We start from the raw sequence: 19551 nt of genomic DNA, 5'->3' as shown, positions 1-19551 counted from the left end.
GGTAGGGAACCGTTTCAGGAACCACAGCAGACCTAGCATGCCTTGCCTTGTTCCCAATAAAAGGGAATTGCTTCAGTGACACTCAGTGACAATTACATTGAAGCCATTTCCTTCTGCTGGCAGCAAACCTGTGTAAATTAGGGGTTGTACACATGTTGCATGTGAATAACTGTACAGACATACAGCTTAATTATTTGTGTACATGAGAACACAGATTGCACACTCTTTGAATGTAACATGGGAACACCCTTCTAGCTATTTGCATAAGAATAATCTTCGGACCATGCTCCTGGCTGAGATTATGTAGCCTAAAACTAAGCTTAAAGTTTGGTGTGCTTTGACTAGCTCCAGAGCACAGACATGAAAGTAAGGAAACTTTCCCCAGTCTTGCGGGATGAACTACATTTTACCACAGTGCAAATCCCACAGTGCTTGCCTCTTTTGGTATTCCCTTTAGCTGTTGTTAATTCTTGCAGTCAGACAGAAGCAGTGTCAGTCAGCTTAAGAACTAATCAGGAGTGACAAGGTACTGTATCTGAAGGAGAGGCTTGAAATCTAAACGTTCAGCTTCAAGGTCATGCCATGTCAAACTAAGTGAAAAGCGTCGGCATAAACAACTGTTTGGTAAATGGAAGACTTGCAAATGAGAAATAATAATACTGGATCATGTCTTTTAGCATACTGTGGGCTAATGTGGTCAGCAATTTGCAGAACAAACCCATGCAGAAAAGATATTTCCATTCTTGGGCAGGGGTGAGGGACAAGAATGATTGTTTAGCTGCACAGGCAGGAAGGCTGCTTATAAGTTCATGCCTCCTGTGTGTTAGTAAAGAGCTAATCTGGGTGTCTACTGTACCCCAGCGACTCCTAAAACAAAAATGTAATCTTGGAGGTCAGCCTCATCATTGGCTTGTGGGTCAATCTTCTCTGCTTGATCCGCCATTGACCATTCTTCTTTGAACTCTTATTACCAAGAAATGTAGACTGCTGCCTGGAGCATTTTAAACTGATCTATCGCCAGGGTGAGCTGGCAGATGATGGGGATGGGGCAGCAAGGTACTGGGAGGACAGAGTCGTGAATGCCACATAGTCTGCCCTGCCCTTCCCAACCTCGCCTACTGCCCTCTGGTGCAATGGAAGACGCTGCAAGTACTGAAATAAGATTAAACTGCAAGTCTGGTTGGTAGTTGTACATGGAATTGGGTGGGAGCTTGCCCTTTGCCTCAGGCAGCAAAATGTCTTGAGCCAGCCCTGTCTATCACAGCTGGAAGAGCAGTGAGGATCTGTGTAGTGCCAAAAGAGAGAGGATTTATGAGGGAAAGGGAGACGTGTGGAGGAAATTTGCATCCATAGCAATAAGGATGCAGGCTTGTAGTACAGTATTCTCACTCTGCTCTTTTCTGTTGTTATCCTGCAGCCCTGCAGTGAATTGTTTTGTTAAGCTCCTGCTTTTGTTAAGCTCCTGTTTCTGTGTTTGCTATTAATGAAGAGTTGGGAGTTACATTGAAATGGAAGGCTGTATTTCTTCAGAATGACCCCCCCACCCCCGCTTTACACTTTGTGCTATGTCACTTCCGGGCTGAGGGCGTGTTCCGTCAAATGATGTCTTTCGCCTGTGCCGCCCACTTTATCCTCCTGCCTGAGTTTCTGACTCTCTCAGTTAGTTTCGCACACTTAGCTTGTGTGTGTGTGTTGTTGCAGTAGAAGAGGAGGAAAGTTTACATGACACAATAACTTCCTTTCTGCTAAACTGGTCAAACTGTATTGGCTTCTTGTTCATTTGTTTGTTTTACAACAGTGCCCTCTCCTGGGCAGCATGAAAATTGTTCAGCATGTCTCATCGCTGGCAGCAAAATATGCATAGGAAGATATTAGAAGTCACCCCCTTCCCCCCCCACCTCCCACTACCACTCTCTGCTGCTTTCTCCGTCAACCCAGCCTTGTGCCATCTCTTTTAAATGCCTGTCAAACAATTGGTACAAAACAACAAGCATGTGACATGATGCAAGAGGCTTCATTTCAAAATATCATAGCTGAACATCTCTCACTGCCCACAACACTAGTCATTTATTTATTGCATTTGTAGCCTAAACCTTTCACCAGGAGGCCTTATGGCAGCATCTGCTATAAAAGGCAGTGAAATTGCAAGAACTGTACAAAACAGCAAAATGAGAATGGCCAATAAAACAGCAGGACCAGAGAGTGAAAACTAGATAAAAGCAGCAAATAAAGCTGTTAAACTGGGTCATGGATATCACTTAAAGCAACAAAAGAACTAGGTGGAATTTGGCCCCTCAAAGTTAGCAAAGGCAATGCCAGGCCAACATATTTAGGGAAGGAGACAATTTTGTCACTGCCACACACAAAAAAGACTCTCCTCCAGCTGGTCAACTAACCTCTGAAGTCAGGAACACCCAGAGAAGGGGCTCTGATATGGTCTTTATTATGCTTGGAGTGAGACCTTACTGTTGTCAATTGACATTGTCCATCTGCTGTTGTCAACCCAGCCCTTGCAGACACAGTTCTACTTTAGATTCTCATTATTTCATTGGGTTCCTAACACTTTGCCTTTCCATTTGGGAGCCTTATATTCTCTGTGGTTTCAGTCTCTTTCTGCAGATGGATCAAACTAGCACATTTTTGAACCTGAAATGTAGAAAGATGCCATGAATATACATGCACATCAAATTCCACAGCTCTGTCTTAATGTTAAAGAGAGGCATCAAGTGTCAAACCGGCATAGAAAGAAAAAGGGAAAAACACCAAACAGGCTTGTTAAAGCAGAAGCCCCGTCTTGCTCAGCCAAGTACTGAGCAGCGGCAATGCAGGTGACGGCTGATGGAACTCATTCTTTTAGCATATGTGGCAGAGATTCATCTCTCGAGAAGAAGGCTGTTTGTATTTCCCTAGCGACACGTACTGTGATTAGCGGAAAAACCTAGCACTCCAGTTTGCAAAACAGCTACTTGCGATGAATGTGTGAGTAATGGCCAGCAGCACTCTTCCATCTCCAGTCTGTAAGGAAATCCATGTCTATAAAACAGGCAATTATCTTAATCCCTCAGCCTATTTCTTTCTCCCTTGTGAATACACCCACATAGCCGGAATTGGAGTGACGCTACCTAAAAGCTGCAAGCCTCTCCTCCTTTGCGAGCTTCTGTAACTTGACAGCGTTGCAAAAATACGGTCCTTCCTCTGTGTCCCCACTGCGGAAGCTCTGCTTCACACCCTGCTCACCACTTGCTGGCCCCCCTGCTGCACTGACTTTTCTGCCTGCTCTTCTATTGCCTCACCTTAATCCTCTTACCTCTGTTCAGCATTCTGCTGCTACAGAACATAGGAAGCTTCATTGTACTGAGTCAAAGCCATCGGTCCGTTTGTTGCACATTGTCTACCTTGACTGGCAGCAACACTCTAAGGTTTCAAACAGTAGCATTTCCCAGGCCCTATTGAGAGATTCAGGGATTGAATCTGGGACATTCTGTATGCATGCAAAACAGACACTGTACCACTGAGCTTCCAACATAATTCCCCTCTCTCATCACTCTGACTATATCACTTCATAAACCCCTACGCCGGCTCCTTATCCACTACCAGATCCTGCACAAGCTTCTTGTTCTTATCTTTAAAATTCTCCATGGCCTTGCCCCACTCCTTATTGTTATTTTATCTGTTTGTTCTTATATTCTGACTTCAGTTGCATTTAGAGGGCACTTCCGGACATTTCATTTCCTAATCATTTTTGTGCTTTACATGGCCTTTCACATACTGCAAAAGCAACCTTTGGAAATCCAGTGGAAGTTTAGTGCTCGTTTTTGTGTCAGTTCGTGTGCTTTTTGGGAGGGCTAGTTTTACAGTATGTTTCGGATCTGGGGGAAAGGTTGGTTTATATGAAAAACTGAGAAATATATATATGAGAGCATGGGGACAGGATGTGATGGCTGTGGGCAGGGCCCACAGGGACTAGGATTTGGTCCTATACTGGAACAGGGCTGAGCGGGGATCCATTCACAACCAGGAAGCCTTCTCAGACTCTTTTTGGCTTGCCACTAGTAGACTCTGATGCAGAAGGTGACATAGTATTTCACTTCCTCCTGAGCAAACTCCACTGTAATGAATGGGAATGGTACTTTAGTGTGCCTTCCATTCATTTGCAAAGGGCTTAGATAGAGGCAGTTTCAGACATATTGAGCCAACTGTTCTTAATTAAGAAAGTGACAGGAGCTTGGGGTGTATTTTTTTTTTTAATGTAACAGAGTCATCATTTTGGCTAAGTCTTCCCAAGGGGAAGTTCTCTTCTATCTAGTAATGAAACTTTTAGCATTTCTGCCAATTATTCATTTAAGATTACCCACTTGATCTTGCTTAAATTGAATCTCATTTGAAACTACTGTTTGAAGACGGTGTTACGGTGAGCGCCGCTAGATTTTAGGAAGAGGTTGTTCTTTGTTTCCAGGGGAAGAACAAATGTTTCGTTCTGTGGAAGGCCAGGCTGCTTCTGATGAAGAAGAGGAGAAATGGTCAGGGGAACAGCAATCCCAGGTGGCCGAAGTGAAGAAACTCCTCGCTAGACTTCCCTGTTGCAGTAGTGGGTATGTCCTAACGAGAGCTTTTGTAGGACACTTCTTAATTGTCTGAGAAAGCTACTGGGGGCAATTAATGATGTATCGCAGGTACAGTTGCATTTGAAGCAGAACATGCAATATGGTTGTATCAAATCAAAAGGGTGGTAGTACACTGAGTACATCAGTGATTATCCCCTGTAGTTGTAGAACATATGTTAATTAAATCCATCCGATTCAAGTAGATGTTAGGGATGAGAACGGAGCTTCCCACACTGCTTTCCCTGGCATCTACAAGGTTCAGATGGTAAATGAAATTAATCTGATTCAATGCCAGAGAGTAATGCCAAGCCCTATAATATTAGACAGCATAGCAGCGCGTCCGGGGAGAACTGTGCATGCAAGCCAAGGTGTCTCTGCAGCTTCCACTGTAGTCACTCACACAACTCGACAGGAAAGCTGACCTTAAACACGAAAACCAGCTTGCCTGTGAAACCCTGTTGCTGTAGAGAAACTTCAGAGATATCTCCAGCTGCATGCCCCATGCCCCATTGTCTATGCACATAACTTTCTGGGATTGCAACTACAATTGCAATCCACAATTTGGTGAAGAAATTATTTTACGTACAAACAATTTCTTATTAGTTCTAAATTCCACATTTCATTAGCAGAATTCTTTCTCATGGCCTATTTTTCAAATGGTGGAGATTCCACAAGTATTATTATTATTATTATTATTATTATCTTATTATTATTATTATTATTATTATTATTATTTAAATTTGTTAGTCACTTTATCTTGACCAGGGCAACCCAAAGTGACTTACAATCAAAAATAAAGCAAAAGACAGAGAAAGGCATGCTTTCATTTCTTGCCTATGCAGCTGAATCCTGTTTTGTTTCAGAAAGGGATTTTGTTCCCAGGGGTGCCCAGTTCAAATATTTTATGCTGTGCAACGAAGGGCATTCATTTCTAACTTTATGAAGCTACAGTGGAGAAACACACAGTCACTGGAATCTTTCTGCCCACAGGTGTGATGACACAATTCTGAAGAAGCTGATGGCCTCCTTTGGGAACATCAGAAAGGACGACCGTGAGAACACCATTGTAGAACTAGTTAAACGACTCTCAAAGTTAACGGAACAGCTTGAGATGAAAGGGCAAGAAGTGAAAACACTGGGAACAAATATGGAAGAGGTAGATGTGTGTGTATTATACCTTTTGGTGGGGGGGGGCAAATGCAGTGTGTCACTGAAGACTGGCTGGGATCCACCAGAGTGCATGAATATTGCTGATCTCCTTGTTTTGTCTCTGATCACAGCTTCTGTCAGAAGCGACCTCCAGAAACCCTTCACATTTCAGGAGTATTTTGTCAGGCAAGTGGTTTCAGCTGGAGGTGCTCAGAAGCTCTCATGTTCACTTTTTGCACAGTATCGGGAGCAGCTGGCAGAAAGGGACACCAGGGCCACACCTGGCTTCCCAAGTACCACTGCGGCTTACCAGGAGAGGGGAGGTGGCGGGGAGTTCGGTGAACTGGTGGAGCCAATGCAGCACTTCTCCCAGTGCAACTGCATTGTGCCAATCTCCCAGCCACCCCTTCCATCACCTCTTGCCTTTGCCCCCTAGTAAACCACAGCGATGCCACCGGTAGGAGGACAGGTGCATGCCACTCTCTCTGCTGGCCGCTGCACAGTCCTCTGGATCACAGCCAATGCTAATCTCTATTTCTATCTCTTTCTCAACAAGACTCTGAAACGCGTAGGGCACTATCTAGTGAAATAGATCAGCTAGCGCAAGGACAGAACTTGCCCTCCCTCTCTTCTCCGAGAGGAATTCTCTCTGCACACACACCCTCCCAAATCTGTTTCCCCAACTCTTTTGGAATAGATTTGGGGCGGGCACAGTGTGTGGAGGGGAGAGAAGAGGGAGGGGAACGTCCATTGCACAAGCAGAAATCCTTGCACTAGTGGAACTGTCTTGTTGGATATCACCCACATTCTCTTATGACATCCTCCATAGCTTGCTGGCAGAGAGCTGTTGCGTGACACTGTCCTGCCACTGTGGAGTGACACTGCATATATTGGGAATGTATATTTGTATGTAGATACAGTACATGTAAATAATAGCTTCAGCAAGAATGCAATATGAGGCTGCTTTGGGCATGTGTAGGTTGAAGTCCCAAAGCCCAGTAGTCTGTCCAATCTATGCTGATTACTGTTAAGAGGCAGATTTCATGCCTCAAAAATTGGATGGAATGATTCAGTTCTCAGAATGTTCAAATGATCTGTGCATCTTGCACTATGTGTATACAATTTTATAGTCTAACAATTATGATATTCGCCCCCCCAATCAGTAAATATCAAGCATCTCTGAACCTGGAATAAAATCTAAGAGTGGGCTGAAATAGCCTCCTCCTCAATTATACATAAAGCTTTTAAGTTAATATAGGAATTACTGCCAGACTGTCACTTTCTATAGGCAGTTTGCTAAAACTGTACCTAAATGGCATGGTGTGCTCTTATTTATGCGTTCAAAACCGTACCTTTAAAGGCCGTTCAAACAAATGAAGCACAACAAAATTCCCTTCAGCTGCAGGCCGGCCAAGAGTAACAGCCACACGTATGGATCAATAATTGATCCAATCTAAAAGTACAAAGGCCAGGAGATGAAAAAGGTTGTTAACTTTGATTCCTTTTTAAGTATGCTCCAGTACGTAGCAGCAGTAAATTCAAAGAGCTGTCCTCCAAAGAAAGAGCTTAATGAAGGTGTCAGGTCATAAATGATAGATTGAAGAAAACATTAGTAAATTTTGAAGATAAGTTGATGCTTTACCAAGCCGAAAGTGATAAAATATTGCCAGTGGCATAGAGACTAATACGTGGCTTTTGCTAGACAAATGAATCAAAAAGTGGAGTTGCTTTCATCCACCAAGAAGATGCCTAATCTTTATATAGGCAAAAGCAATTGGGCATAAAACTGCTCATACACAAACATTGTCTTTGCATGGAGGAACCATGGTCATGTAATAATGTCAAACCATGGTTTGGTGGTGTGTGAATGGATCCAGTACTCACATGTGCACATCCTCCTCCCTCCACCCACCACACTCTCATTCCCTTCCTCAGTTCCAATCTCGCATTAAATCATAGTTTGATGTGGCATCCACAGTGGGCAATCATGGCCAAATCAAAAGTGAAAGGGGGGCTGGAGCAGGAGAGGGAATTAGATGGACTGGGGCTTTGATCATGTAGCACCAAACTAGGGTTCCATTATATCAGAACCAATCTGTTGTCTTTATTTCCAAATGACCTTATGCAACATCAATTCTATATTCAACCATATTGTAGAGCTGCAATCCAGAAAACCAATTTTTAAAAACTGTGTGCCTCCAGTGGCTGTTGGAGGGAATGTGCTTTTGGTATTTGGGAGGAAATGGGAGTGCGGTAGTAGTCTAAATAGCCCTTTCTAAGCCTTGCATAAACCTAAAGGTGATAATCTGGATTGTGCTTCAAAGCTCTCTGTTTTCCAGTGGCAACTGTGATGTAACAGTGGCTTTCAGAGATGCCCATTACCAGCGTACGTGGATCCTGGCCAATACCAATTGCACTTCTTCCACCAGGACCTTTAAAAATCTGTAGCAGCAACCATGATTAAAAGGATGGAAGCATTACCATCTACACCCAGCCTGTAGTGTTACATAAACTTCAAAGAAAATTATGAACTTGTGGCTGCAGCACAGTTTGTACAATAATTACGGCACCATTCAATAGCATTGATCAAGGAGAAAACAAGCTGTGTGTGTCCAACATGATAAAGACCCCGAGTTGCTTTGTGGAATTTCTTCATTGGCTCTGAAAAGGCAGGTAGCAATTAGCTTCTTGATAAGCTGAGAACTAGTGGATACTTGCAAGAGAGCTCGTAATTGCCTTTGTTTATCTGTTCCAAACAAGGAGAAACAGGCGGAGAATAGAGAACACTGTGGAATATTCACACAGTCAAAGTAAGCATGTGTCGAATTGAAGCTCAAGAGATCCGACAGCGTGGCTAAAGAGGGACACAGTTTTTGAGGGTCTTGGTGTGTTGTCCTGTTAATTGCTTTGAGTGCAGCAAATGCAGTCCTGCTGGCCTCTCTGGCCAGCATTTGGGATTCTGTCCAGGCCAGATCCTTCTACAGACCACTCCTGTGGTTCCACCCACTATCTGCCTCTCCTTGCTGGGGACAGGAGAGAGATTCAACTTGAATCAAATCTCCATGTTTAGCCTAGAGAAGAGGAGGTTAGGGGTGATATGATAGCCATGTTCAAATATATAAAAGGATGTCATATAGAGGAGGGAGAAAGGTTGTTTTCTGCTGCTCCAGAGAAGCGGACACGGAGCAATGGATCCAAACTACAAGAAAGAAGATTCCACCTAAACATTAGGAAGAACTTCCTGACAGTAAGAGCTGTTCGACAGTGGAATTTGCTGCCAAGGAGTGTGGTGGAGTCTCCTCCTTTGGAGGTCTTTAAGCAGAGGCTTGACAACCATATGTCAGGAGTGCTCTGATGGTGTTTCCTGCTTGGCAGGGGGTTGGACTCGATGGCCCTTGTGGTCTATTCCAACTCTATGATTCTATGATTCTATTGGATTTGTACTCTCTGAAACAGTATGCAAACCAAAACAAAACAATCCATCAAAATTCATGCATATCCAGGTTTTGCTATGTAGTTCTCCAAACCAATGGTGTGTGTGTGTGTGTGTGTGTGTGTGTGTGTGTGTGTGTATATATATATATATATATATATGGGAACATTAGTGCACAGGAATGAATATATTAGTTTAAAAACTTACAAACATGCATCATATTAGGAGTGATTGCTTGCAAAAATGCGTACGTTAGTAAAAAATGTGTTTATTAGGATAAATATGCACAAGTGCCGCGGAATTTTCATGAGAGTTTTTTGTTGTTGTTTTAAATGAAAATTTCCTGCAGAAATGTGGAGAACTGATTTTAAGTTTTGAAAAATGAAAACCGAGAGATCCAAAACAGGCAGTCTTGCATCCCTAGTCCCTGCCTACCATTGTGGGCCCCAGGAGATGATCCATAAATGTGAGAACACATCCTTTGGTCTGAAAAAGGTTCCTTACTACTGGTTTAATGGATATAGGGAAATACAGACTTTGAAATGGATTCTGGATTTGGGGACACCTCTCTTGTAGTGTGTCAGTAGTGAATAGGAAAATAACCTTGCTAGACCAAGTTGGGGGGGGGGGAGTGCAGTGAAAGTAATCTACTACAGAGTCACACTGTTCTTGGGAACCATAGTTACTTCCCTGGAGGCATATCTGATACTGACAAACGCTGAGGGCAGCTATTTGTTTATGTGTTTCGATGCATTGGAAATGCATGTGGAAAAGGGAGTGCAGAAATCACTGTTTGGCAGACGTCCTCTACCCATGCTGCAGATTGACAGAGGAGCTGAGAAGGAGCATTTGCCCTAGGCTAAGACATGGTTTAACAACCTTGGGGGGCCTGTGAGGCACACTTGACCTGTCACAAAGTTGATTTGGAGCTCTTGTGCAACCAACATGGTCCCCCTCCCCACCTCACTCTAAATTGGCCTTTTTGCAAGAAGGAAAGTGATGAGGAAACGCATTGGAAAGCCTGGAACAACAGTTGCTTGATGCAATGTTGTCTCCTGGGGGACAGGAGGCGGGCAGGTGTGGAGGATTCCCTGGTCCTGAATGGGGTAACCTTGCCCCTGAAGGACCAGGTGTGCAGCCTGGGAGTCATTTTGGACTCACAGCTGTCCATGGAGGCACAGGTTAAATCCGTGTCCAGGGCAGCTGTGTACCAGCTCCATCTGGTACGTAGGCTGAGACCCTATCTGCCCGCGGACTGCCTCGCCAGAGTGGTGCATGCTCTGGTTATCTCCCGCTTGGACTACTGCAACGTGCTCTACGTGGGGCTACCTTTGAAGGTGACCCAGAAACTACAACTAATCCAGAATGCAGCAGCCAGACTGGTGACTGGGAGCGGCCACCGAGACCATATAACACCGGTCTTGAAAGACCTACATTGGCTCCCAGTACGTTTCCGAGCACAATTCAAAGTGTTGGTGCTGACCTTTAAAGCCCTAAACGGCCTCGGTCCAGTATACCTGAAGGAGCGTCTCCACCCCCATCGTTCTACCCGGACACTGAGGTCCAGCACCGAGGGCCTTCTGGCGGTTCCCTCACTGCGAGAAGCCAAGTTACAGGGAACCAGGCAGAGGGCCTTCTCAGTAGTGGCGCCCTCCCTGTGGAACGCCCTCCCACCAGATGTCAAAGAAAACAACAACTACCAGACTTTTAGAAGACATCTGAAGGCAGCCCTGTTTAGGGAAGCTTTTAATGTTTGATGTATCACAGTATTTTAATATTCTTTTGGAAGCCGCCCAGAGTGGCTGGGGAAACCCAGCCAGATGGGCGGGGTATAAATAATAAATTATTATTATTATTATTATTATTATTATTATTATTATTATTATTATTATTATTATTATTATCTTCCTGCAAACATACCTGTGGGTGGGATTCAACTGACGAGCCCCACTAGTGGAAGCCCACACAAGGATTTATGCTAGTGCAAGGGGGCATACCCCCTCTCTTCCCCCTGTGCTCCTATGTTGCACAAATTGGCTCCACAAGGGTCAGGAGAGCCCCTAAAACAACACAGGGGAGTGGGGGGATCATTCCATCTAGCAAGCTTAAATGCTTGTGCTGCTTGAATTATTACCACGGCACTATGTTGGATACCTCTCCATATAAATGCTGAATAAACAGCTTGTCTGGAAGTGTCCTCATTAAATAGGCAAGCTGTCACAGTTTGGGGGAACATATTTCTCCTTTAAAAATAATAATGACAGTATTGCTTAAATAGAGCACGAACTGGTCCATGTTCAAGAGCATTGCCCCATGATTAGCTGTTAAACTGAATGGAACTTGTGACCACACAGAAGATTCAAGATGAAGCTTGTGTGTTGAATTACAGTGGTACCTCGGGTTACAGACACTTCAGGTTACAGACGCCGCTAACCCAGAAATAGTACCTCAGGTTAAGAACTTTGCTTCAGGATGAGAACAGAAATCATGCGGCGGCAGCAGGAGGCCCCATTAGCTAAAGTGGTACCTCAGGTTAAGAACAGTTTCAGGTTAAGAACGGACCTCCAGAACGAATTAAGTTCTTAACCCGAGGTACCACTGTATTCAGCACAGGTGCCAAGATTCAGTGGAATTGCTCTGCTTCCTGCATTTTAACATTAACACTGCAAACTGCACTTACCTGGAAATAAGCCCCATTGAATTCACTAGGACTTACTTCTGAGTAGGTATGGTTAGGCATGTGCACGTGTGAAGGAAATTAACATTTTGGTGACAAAGATGTTTACTTAGACCCAGCTGGGTGGAAGTGGGTATTGACATGACCTTCAGTTCAATGAAGCCCTTGACTATGTTCTTAAAAGAAAGAGGCAACCAATTCTAAAGTGCATGTTTAACTTGATCACACAGGTGGTCCCCCTGAAGTTAATGCATATGCCAATATTTTCTCTCCTGCTAAATGGTTCATACACTTAAACTTTAAGCAATCAAAAGTGTTTCACAGGAGTGCAGTGAAGCATGTGTTTAGTTAAGTAAGGGCTTTGCAAAATACTAATGGCTCAAGGAGAATGAAAAACACCAGCTGAGATCTTGATTTTATTTCTGCTACAGCGGAACCACCAGGCATACAGGTGCAATAAAAGCCATGGGACAGAATTGGTGGTGGAAGAGGTCAATCCTATCTGTATTGCTTCTTTTTGAAAATATATGTGAACCTACAAGGCACATTCAGAAAACCTGAAATCCCCAGACAGTCTTGGCTATGTTAAACAGCCCATGAAATTCCCATTATTATTATTATTATTTATTTATTTCATTCAGTGTGTATACCACCCTTTATCAAAAGATCCCAGGGCGGTAGACAACATTAAAAACACGTTGCAGAACATCAATGATAAAAACACAATAAACAGCATACTGACAGGGAACCTAATAATAAGATAGTCACAATAATAACAGTTCTCTCCCAAATACTTTTACAGGCCATAGATTATTTAATAACCTGGGTAAAGAGGAACGTTTTTGCCTGGTGCCTAAAGACATATAATGATGGCGCCAGGTGAGTCTTTCTGGGGAGAGCATTCCACAATCAGGAAGCCACCACAGTAAAGGTCCAGAATGTGGATCTTTCCCTTTACTTCCTACTCACTATATCCTTTAGTGACACTTTCCACTTGGCAAAATCAAGTTCATGTTCATAATGGGCATTTACCACTGATTAAAGTGTTGGGGAAGACATTTAATGCTTGTGCTCCAGTACTTTTCATGTCATCTATCGTTGTCCAGATGAAAGGCCCATTGCTAGGGGAACTGCAGCAGAAGGTGGAGGAGACTGAATTGCTGAAGATGGAGATGCAGATGTTGGAGACAGAGAGAGTAAGGCTGTCCCTGGTGGAAGAAAAGCTCTTGGATGTTTTGCAGCTGCTTCAGCAACTTCGGGACCTGGTATGGCAAGAAAATAGTGGGAGGTAGCCGAGAGTCTGGACCCTGCCCCTCCGTATGGATACACAACCTTGTATCTTTCCATAAGCTTTCCGTTAGGTGGCCACATCCAGTGTCATTTTGAGTTTGCTGCAGGAAAGCTTGGCAGCGCATGGCTGCATTAGGAAATGGCAGCCCAAACATCCAGATGAATAGCTTTTCCATCAGAGATATTCATCCTCTCTCTCTCCTAAGGAAGGTTTAGGTATAAGATTGCTTCAGATTGATCTAAAATAACTGTTAATCTGCTTCCCCATTCAGAGCAGTTGATACCAGGGCTGAGAGTATTTGGTTGGTGTGTCTGTGCAGAGGGAAAGCTTCTTGCGAGCAGCTTTCTTAACAAGGCTACTTCATGTGAACTGTCATAGCATCACAGTTAAAAGACTGAGTTGCAAATCAGGAAGCCCGTGGTTTGGATCTCACCTCTGCCATGAATTCGCTAGGTGGCCTTAGCCACTCTTTCTCAGTCCCCACATATAATAATGCAGGGTTGTTGTAAAGATTGCAACTAGTTAACCCATGCGAAGTGCTCTGAACACTTAAAGCTGCTATGCAAAAGTTTAGTGTGAGTGGGGCAAAACTATATATTTGGAGAAGACCCAAGTCTGGGAAAGTGGGTCTCCAGTGAACATCCAAAGAGGGGAGGAACTTCTCATTGCCTTTGAACCATAGGGTTGTAGAGCTGGAAGGAATCACAAGGGTCATGTAGTCCAACCCCCTGCAATGCAGGAATATTTTGTCAATGTGGGGCTCAAATCTACGACTCTGAGATGAAGAGTTTCGTGCTTTGCCAACTGAGCTATCCCTGGCCCAAGTTATTATGTGATTTAGATGGAAGGAGCAATAGACAGGGAAGGAGTTCTAAATCTTCTACCCCTGCTCTCCCTTCCTCCCATCATTGTTCTCCCACCCACTGCAAGCCCATAAGGAGTGCAGGGAAGAAGAAGCAGCTAAAGGGGGATTGCACACCCCTTTGATACCTTGCACGGAAATCAGCATTGTGAGAATCACAACTTCTCCAACCCTGATTTTTTAAAAAGCAGTAATAGTGGTGGCAGCTTCATCATTAGCACAACCATGAAAGTGCTAGACCTGATCCAGCATCAATGCTGTACAAACATGCAAAAAAAGGATGGCTAAAAGATGGGAAAGTCTGCTCACTTTCCTATTTTATTCTTTTACATGTCTATATTAAAAGGTGGGTAATTGGCTTGATCAGGTTGTAAGCAGCTACCATTCTAATTAATGTTATTCCTAAAGATTTTTTTTTTAAAGAGAGAGATTGATTTATGTGCTAGACAGAAGCTGTGCATATCATTTTTTAAAAGTGTTTTAAAGAATAATGGAAATATCTACACAAGCAAGGAAGGGAGCCTTCCCAAAAGGTCGTATGAATGCTCATGTGAATACATGAATTATGATATACTTGGGGGTAGGGGTAGGAAATCAATAAAACTTTAAAAAAAATTATCTAGGCAGGCAAGTGAGTGGGTGATCTCATGGGATAATCTGTGCTTGGGATAATTTGCATGTAGAAGGTCCCAGATTCAATCCCAGGCAGTTTTGACCAATGTACACATTTTGCAAGCTATTTTACCTAATGTAGCACAGTTGGTATGTTAGTTGCACTACTACATTCACTTTTTATGCACACTTACTTGCAATGTGTGTATTTTTTATAAGCATTGGTTGGAGATCTGTGTCACAAAATATGGAACTTTGAAGGATTGTGTTTCAGTTCTCATAATTGTTTCAGGAAGTGCAAATATAACAGATACGCCTCTAAATTCAAGCTGAATCAAATTTCTCCCCATCTCTTCTCTGTGCACAATTGTTCCATCTGGCAGGCTGAAATTGCTTGTGCTGACAGAACAGTAGACACAGCATGGCATGGATTTCCTCCTTTAATGGAACGGAAGACACATGTATTTTGCTGAAAGCATCCTAGGGCATTTAGTGATCAGATGATTTTAGTTTCACCTGTTAGCACATCAAACATATAACAAGCTGTACAAATATTATATATACAACAAGACGTTAAGGGTAGATCATTTTAAAAAGTTGCTTTCATTGATTCGTAGGACTGGAGTCATGGTGACTGTGAGAAGCAAGGTCTTTCAAAACCATTTGAACAAAGCAAATGGACCTGCTCTGGATCTGCATCTGGAGTTCACTCCTCTTGCTTTTAAATGCTTTTAAATAAAGCTGCTATTTATTGTGAATGTGATTGACTTGATGATTGCTTTATCATGCTTGAAATATGCCTCCATGCTTCTGGAGGCTCTCCAGAGTAAGTGTAGCTTTTTTCTATTAGGTTAACTCGCTGCCCGGCTCGGCCGAGCCTTCATATCCTGAGTGTGGCAGTGCTTGCTCTTTGGATCAATAACAATCCCACAAAGGATATGCTATTAAAGCGCCATGACTGATTATGATTGGCAGAAAGCATTGCTGCGTTCTGTGTCAGGATTCTGTGACATGTCCCTCATTGACCCGCAGTCTCACTGAAAGTCATCTTGGCTTAGCAGACGATCCATCAAGCAGCGTGTCACACCACTCTGAGAACAGTGTCATGAGTCCTGCATGCTGTCATATATTGTAGCTGAAGATGGTGATAAGATCTGTCAATGAATAGGGTGAATTACAGCACCCTGGGGGAAATGCACAGAATGCCCCCACATTGTTAGGGTCTTGGGAATCGGTAAGGCTTTTGTTCTCTCACATGAAACTGAATGGCACTCTTGTAACCCTGAGGGAGAACAGTTTCATTTCTTGCTTTCACTGATGGATAGGACTATTTGAAGATGAGGGGGGCTGGGGGGGTTTCTAGACACCAAAGCTGCCTTCGAGAGGACTTCTGCATCCTGAAAAATTCCTCACTCTCATAAGGTCCAGTCCTTGCTTCTGCACCTCTGAGTATCTATTGCTGCCTATGACTCATGTATTTCTGCTTTTCACTCCTCTGTTTTCTTGGTGCCAGCCAAAATACAGTGGTACCTTGGGTTACAGACACTTCAGGTTACAGACGCTTCAGGTTAGAGACTCCGCTAACCCAGAAATAGTACCTCGGGTTAAGAACTTTGCTTCAGGATGAGAACAGAAATTGCGCAGCGGTGGCAGTGGGAGGCCCCATTAGCTAAAGTGGTGCTTCAGGTTAAGAACAGTTTCAGGTTAAGAATGGACCTCCGGAACGAATTAAGTTCTTAACCCGAGGTACCACTGTAATACAGTTTGATCACATAGGGATAAGTTGTGTTCAGATATCCATTGTTTCCATCCATCTGTCTCGAGAGACAATGGAAGAGTGCACCATCAGGGGTAAAGTTAAACTGTTGGAGAGTTACAGTGCCTGCTGTGGCTGTAGAGACCAAATGGGAGAGACATGTTTTATTGCAGGTGGGGCAGGTGAAGGTGTCTGGTTTCACTGTTACAGATGCACCATGGCGTTTCTTCTCTCTGCACTCCTCTTAGCTGTCATTTCTCCTCTGGGAGAGCACGTCTTTGTTTGAGACTCTGTTCTGCCATGTAGTGCCCCCAAAACAGGTAGCAGGTTCACATGAGAGGTCTCCTTTATATATACTTTACAAGTTTTACAAATGATGTGGTAGGCTAAACCCTCATGTGCACAAAACTCATGTGCTGGGGCCATATGTGAACTGGACTCACTTATTCCATTGCAAATTGATATGCTATCCACTTACACATTTGCTTAAACTGCCATTAGTATTATGCTATTAGCCCACAATCACTTTGAATGCTTTTTTTATTCCATATCCTCTGCTTGCATTCTTTGTTGTGTACAACCATGTACCCAGGTGTGTCCATGCATCATTGCACAGGTACTACCCTCTGAAACTGCACTCTAGAATTTATCTCTTGGTCAAAACATGACAAAGAATAAAAGAATGCCAAAAATAAATCCTGTTTCTGCCAGTTTATAGTTAGCAGTCTTTAGCTTTTTGTAAGGAAAAGGCACAGTATAGATTTTTTAAATAAACAAAATAATGACTATGAGGTGGGTGTTTTTTTTGTTAGATATAGTAATGAGTTTCCTTTTTTGTTTAGGGAGACCAAGTTTCCTTTTTTGTTTAGGGATTACTAATGTTCTTTCTCTTTAGAAGTGTGCATATAAGCCTCTGTTGAAGCTAAATGTTCCCTAATATTTTGTGTTTTGAAGAACATATCTAAGCGCGCCTTGGGGAAAATCTTACTGAGCACTTTGGAATCCTGCTGTGACCCAGAACATGGTAAGCAAGTAAAGCCATGCATGGAGAGCCTTGCCATTAGGTGTCACTGTCCATAGAGAGGCCACCTAGAGCAGCAATTTGGAGGGGAACATGATTTTGCTATTGCAGTGGATGGAAGAGAGTTTTCATTCCAGCACTGCCTGGTACATTCTCAGAAATGGCTAGGGAAGGTATGGGGAACCTGTAGCCATCTGGATGTTGTTGGACTCACAACTCCCATCATACCTAGCCAACATGGCCAATGGCCAGAAATGGTGGGAGCTGGGAGTACAAGAATATCAGAAGGACCATAATTTCCCCATCCCTGAGATAAAGAGAAGATGTTACACTCTTGAGAGTCAGGGATAGGTCCAATTAAGGAAATTCATCTAAGCACCTGCTGATAAGCAAGGTTTTCTATGAGCTCAGGCACTGGTCAAAGGATAGAGCTCATAAAGACCCCCATGACTGTTCTCTGATAGCTGGGCAAGAGAAAAGGTGAGATGGGTGAGCAGCTATTAGGGCTGTAGGAAGGCAAATGAGATAGCAACCCTGATAGAGAAGGCACCACTTCCTGTTTTTGTTTAGAGGGTCAGTGTGTCTAATTGCTATCCTGACATAAAGCAAGTTGCAGGGGAGATGCTTTTTGTCACTTGACACTTTTGGTGAGAAATAAATAAAATCTTAATTTCACCATTGCTGTGCTTTGAGAGACATAGAATCATAGAGTTGGAAGAGACCACAAGGGCCATCGAGTCCAACCCCCTGCCAAGCAGGAAACACCATCAGAGCACTCCTGACATATGGTTGTCAAGCCTCTGCTTAAAGACCTCCAAAGTAGGAGACTCCACCACACTCCTTGGCAGCAAATTCCACTGTCGAACAGCTCTTACAGGGAATTGTTACTTGAAGACATCTATTAAATCGAAGGTCTTCCCATCTTTGAAATTACATGGAAATGGAAACATAACAAGATTCTGCCATTAGCATGAACTTTGTGCATCCCTGGAGACACCTCCCTCTCACTCAGCCTTTTTATCATTGACTGTGAGCTTTGCCCAAATGCATATTCAACCTATTCCTTTTCATTGGGGTTGTACAGATATGTGAGAAAATAGAACACACCCTCTAGGCTAATTTTTCTTCACTGCATAAAAGTTTCTTTCCTCCCTACAGTGTAACAAAAGAGAATATAGCGGAAAGTAGCATCCTTTAGTGAAGGAAGTGGGTCAGATCTTCTCTGTAATAACCTTTCATGTTCATATGCAAAGCCTAAATCTGCTGAGTCCTCTCCTCAGGCGGTAGCCCCACTGTGCATAAGCTGTTGTTACGAGAACCTTTATGACCTGATGGATTTTATTTGATTACTTGGTTTCTAATTGCAAAGTTTTTGCATTGACCTCCTTGAGAGGGAACTGGCATGTTGCACATGGACAGTCTGCAGGGAAAGGAAGAGCTTTTCATAGAGCAAAATGGGTTGGAGAATGGATGAAAATATATGAGATAACGATTCGAAATTTAGTCTGAATGATCTAAATGCAAGTAATGGGAGGGAATTAATGCATACAGGGTTTTTTTGTTTTGTTTTTCATTATCTCTTTGTCTCCAGCAGGGATTCCTTGTCCCTCAGTGCTAGGCATCTGGATATTTGAACCCTTCAACATGAGTCCTTCAATAAATGGCAAATAAACTAAGGCTGTGCCAAAATCCCCTCCCTAAAAATATCCTGCCCCCTACAAAAGTGAGGCCTGGTTTTCTGTTGTTTTCTTGAGGGAGTGGCATGGAAGAGAAATTTCTTTGAATTTTTTAGGAGATTTAAGCTGAGAAGACGCAATGGGAAGAGTTCAACATGATGCTAAGGTGATTGTCAGGCCAAGCATTTCCCCAGGCAGAATGACCACCCTCCTCCCCCTCCTGTGTGCTGTTCTAGGGGTTCTTCCATCCTGCCCCATTTAGGCAATTTAGGGGGCCTGCAGGGGGAAGAGAACAGGGAAAGGCCCACAGCACAAGTGGAAGTCCTTTTGCAGGGCTTGTGCTGATGGGGCTCCTTAGTTAAATCCTGCCCTGTACCTTTAAAACACATTCAGAACACATTTTACACTCAAAGAATTCTGGGCACTGTTGCTGGTTGCTGGGAATTGTAACATTGGCCCTGTCTGCACTA

General features: G+C 43.4%; 1 protein-coding gene and 1 long non-coding RNA gene across 11 annotated transcripts in view; one reads left to right on the top strand and one right to left on the bottom strand.

Annotated features, from left to right (window-relative positions):
- LOC310700115 overlaps positions 1 to 19551 on the bottom strand; it is a 101213-nt gene that overhangs the window by 15255 nt on the left and 66407 nt on the right. The gene's annotated exons all lie outside the window — the stretch shown is intronic.
- EFCC1 (EF-hand and coiled-coil domain containing 1) overlaps positions 1 to 19551 on the top strand; it is a 62194-nt gene that overhangs the window by 40463 nt on the left and 2180 nt on the right. The window contains exons 4-8 of one of the 8 annotated variants that reach the window (XM_083488990.1): positions 4457 to 4592; positions 5595 to 5760; positions 12970 to 13059; positions 17339 to 17408; positions 19198 to 19247. In XM_083488990.1, the coding sequence (XP_083345116.1) occupies positions 4457 to 4592; positions 5595 to 5760; positions 12970 to 13059; positions 17339 to 17408; positions 19198 to 19211 (476 nt within the window). In that variant the 3' untranslated portion in view covers positions 19212 to 19247. Of the gene's footprint in view, positions 1 to 4456; positions 4593 to 5594; positions 5761 to 12969; positions 13129 to 17338; positions 17409 to 19197; positions 19248 to 19551 lie in introns of all 8 variants that reach the window. The other 7 variants (XM_083488987.1, XM_083488991.1, XM_083488985.1 and 4 more) reach the window with 7 other exon arrangements.

Source organism: Podarcis liolepis (genome assembly GCF_965112155.1).
Source record: "Podarcis liolepis genome assembly, chromosome: 2".
In the NCBI taxonomy this organism is placed as follows: Eukaryota; Metazoa; Chordata; class Lepidosauria; order Squamata; family Lacertidae; genus Podarcis; species Podarcis liolepis.
This window is presented reverse-complemented; position numbering and strand designations above follow the sequence as displayed.